Consider the following 2,500-nt stretch of genomic DNA (forward strand, 5'->3'; position numbering starts at 1 on the left):
TGGTTGGCGCTGAGCATGAGCTTCAACCAATCACGTTGAGCCTCAGTGATATTGGCTGTGGATATTTACCGTCAGCTGAGAAAACAGTCATAGATGTCGTATTCCGTTGTAGTTAGGTATCAGAAAAGGTGGAGGTCATATCTCTTCTTTTTAATTGCCATTTTTCTTCATTCCTGCAGGATGAGGAAAAGGAGGAAATGAGAGACATCATGGACATGAAGAGAGTTCACCAGAAATACGTCCTGCGCAGGAAGAACCGCAAAAATCCTTTCGATGACTTTGAGGAACCAGCTCCCCCAGCACCGCCCCCAGCAGCTAAAAAGGCTTAAAAGGACGGAAATTAATTTACCAAAGGGCAGCCTTCATACCTGGATCAAAATTTGCTAATCAAATTTAGAGTCTTCGTTCTTCAAGCCAAGATTATGTCACTGCTCCAAGGTTGGCGTATGGTACTATTCGGGGGGACCTTTTGAATCTTTGTGTCTCGAGTTGTGACATTTTGCTAAGGTCCCCCTCCCCCACCTCCCATTTCCCCTACTTCCCAAGAAATAGTAAACAGCCAAATGACGTCATATGTATATTCCGTCCGTGTTATATGAAAACATATTCAGTGTGCCTAGGTTTGATAAATTGGCAATTTTTGCAATTTCTTAATCCGCCTAAGTACTGTACAACAACTAAAATGCCTAAAAGTGTTTCATGACAAAAAATACTAATTGGTCACACGAATAGACCTTGAAACAGCTACTGAAACGTATTGCCACTAATTATATCGCCTCCAAAAGTTAAGCAACCCTCTAGAAAAGCCTCAAATATATCTTCCAAAACTCGTTCTTAAAGTGCAATAATAAAATTTCAGAGCGAATCCATATAGCATGGTTTAATATTGCCTTAGTGTAGTAGAAGATGAAACTTAGCTATGGTAGTAAATAATTACTCTGAATGCATAAATAGCCCTTTACAAACTAACTACCAAGGGGCTAACTGTAGGTTTCATAGCCAGTCACGATTTAAAACGTAGGTCTCTCTCTCAGTTGCTTCTTTAGCAATGACCGCTCACTCTAGCGACTGCTCTAATTAGTGACCGCTCACCTTAGCGTAGATATCTCGAATTCCTTTCTGCCATTCGCGTACAAAATAGCAAAGAATGATCTAATGGCGCTATCATTTATATCCTCCTTCTGACATTTAAATTTTCCGCTTGTTTAGGGTCGCGTTCATGATGAAATCACACGTTGCTAAGAACTGTTAGCTATTTCTTTTCATAGCTAGGACACCTGGACGATTTGAACCACATGGAAAAATACTTGCACTCAAATGCATGCCTTGGCTCGTACATGTGTGTATGTACACATGTCAGTCATGGAGATGAAGATAGTCGATACTTGCATGAAGGAGTAAGCAGCTTCAATGTTCTTAATGATGCAGTATTACCGCAATAATGCCCTATTAGGCAATAGGGAGAAACAAATAAGCTGAATCGTAATTATGGGAAGTTAAAATGTTAAGAGAAATGATTGAAAAATGTCAGTATGGAAATCTTCTTCAGAAACGCATACATAGTACATACATACATACATACATACACACTTACATCATACATATTCACATTGACCATATATATATATGAGAGCATATACATATATATATATATATATATATATATATATATATATATATATATATATATATATATATACACACATACAAAAATCACCTAACGCCCTCAACCCCGAACTCCAACTAAATAACTCAAAGGGAGCGCAGAAAACGTCAATAGGCAACCCATACATCTTCATTAATCACTGCGCAGAGACACGACTGTCAAGTTAGGCGCTCTGGGTTGCTTTGAATGACTCTATACTCCCACAGACGCCCCTCAGAGCGCCAATGGGAATTTGGACCCGTAAAATCGAAAGAGTTGGAAGGGAAAAGAATTTATTTCAGTCTTGGTAAAATATTGTCCGTTTGTGACGCTTAGTTCGTCATGTGGTTTTACGCTGTTTCGTATGTGATGCTAATATATAATGCTTTAATATTATGTATAATTTTCTTTACGTAATGCTATTTATATATATGCTTAATATTATGTATAGTTTTGATTGCGTAATACTAATATATATACAGTATATATATATATATATATATATATATATATATATATATATATATATATATATATATACAGTATATATATATATACATACATATAACCATACATATATAGTATATATGTTTACTATTATGTAATTTTGTTAACCTAATACTAATGTATATGCTTCATATTATGTATAATGTTGTTTAAGTAATACTAATATATAAGCCTTAATATTATGTATAGTGTTTACGCAATACTAAAATATATGCTTTAATATTAGGTATGATTTTGTTTACCTAATACTAATATATATGCTTAATATTATGTATAATTTTGTTTACGTAATACTAATATATATATGCTTTAATATTATGTATACTTGTGTTGGCGTAATACTAATAT

The 2,500-nt window shown here is 34.7% G+C and overlaps 1 protein-coding gene across 1 annotated transcript in view; it reads left to right on the forward strand.

The window, feature by feature from the left end:
- Positions 1 to 1,550, forward strand: part of nan (transient receptor potential cation channel subfamily V member nanchung) — an 80,284-nt gene extending 78,734 nt beyond the window's left edge. The window contains 1 exon segment of the mRNA XM_067109312.1: positions 180 to 1,550. Coding sequence (XP_066965413.1) covers positions 180 to 329 — 150 coding nt within the window. The 3' untranslated portion in view covers positions 330 to 1,550.
- The last annotated feature ends 950 nt before the right edge of the window (positions 1,551 to 2,500 follow it).

Source organism: Macrobrachium rosenbergii, chromosome 9, assembly GCF_040412425.1.
Source record: "Macrobrachium rosenbergii isolate ZJJX-2024 chromosome 9, ASM4041242v1, whole genome shotgun sequence".
NCBI lineage: Eukaryota > Metazoa > Arthropoda > Malacostraca > Decapoda > Palaemonidae > Macrobrachium > Macrobrachium rosenbergii.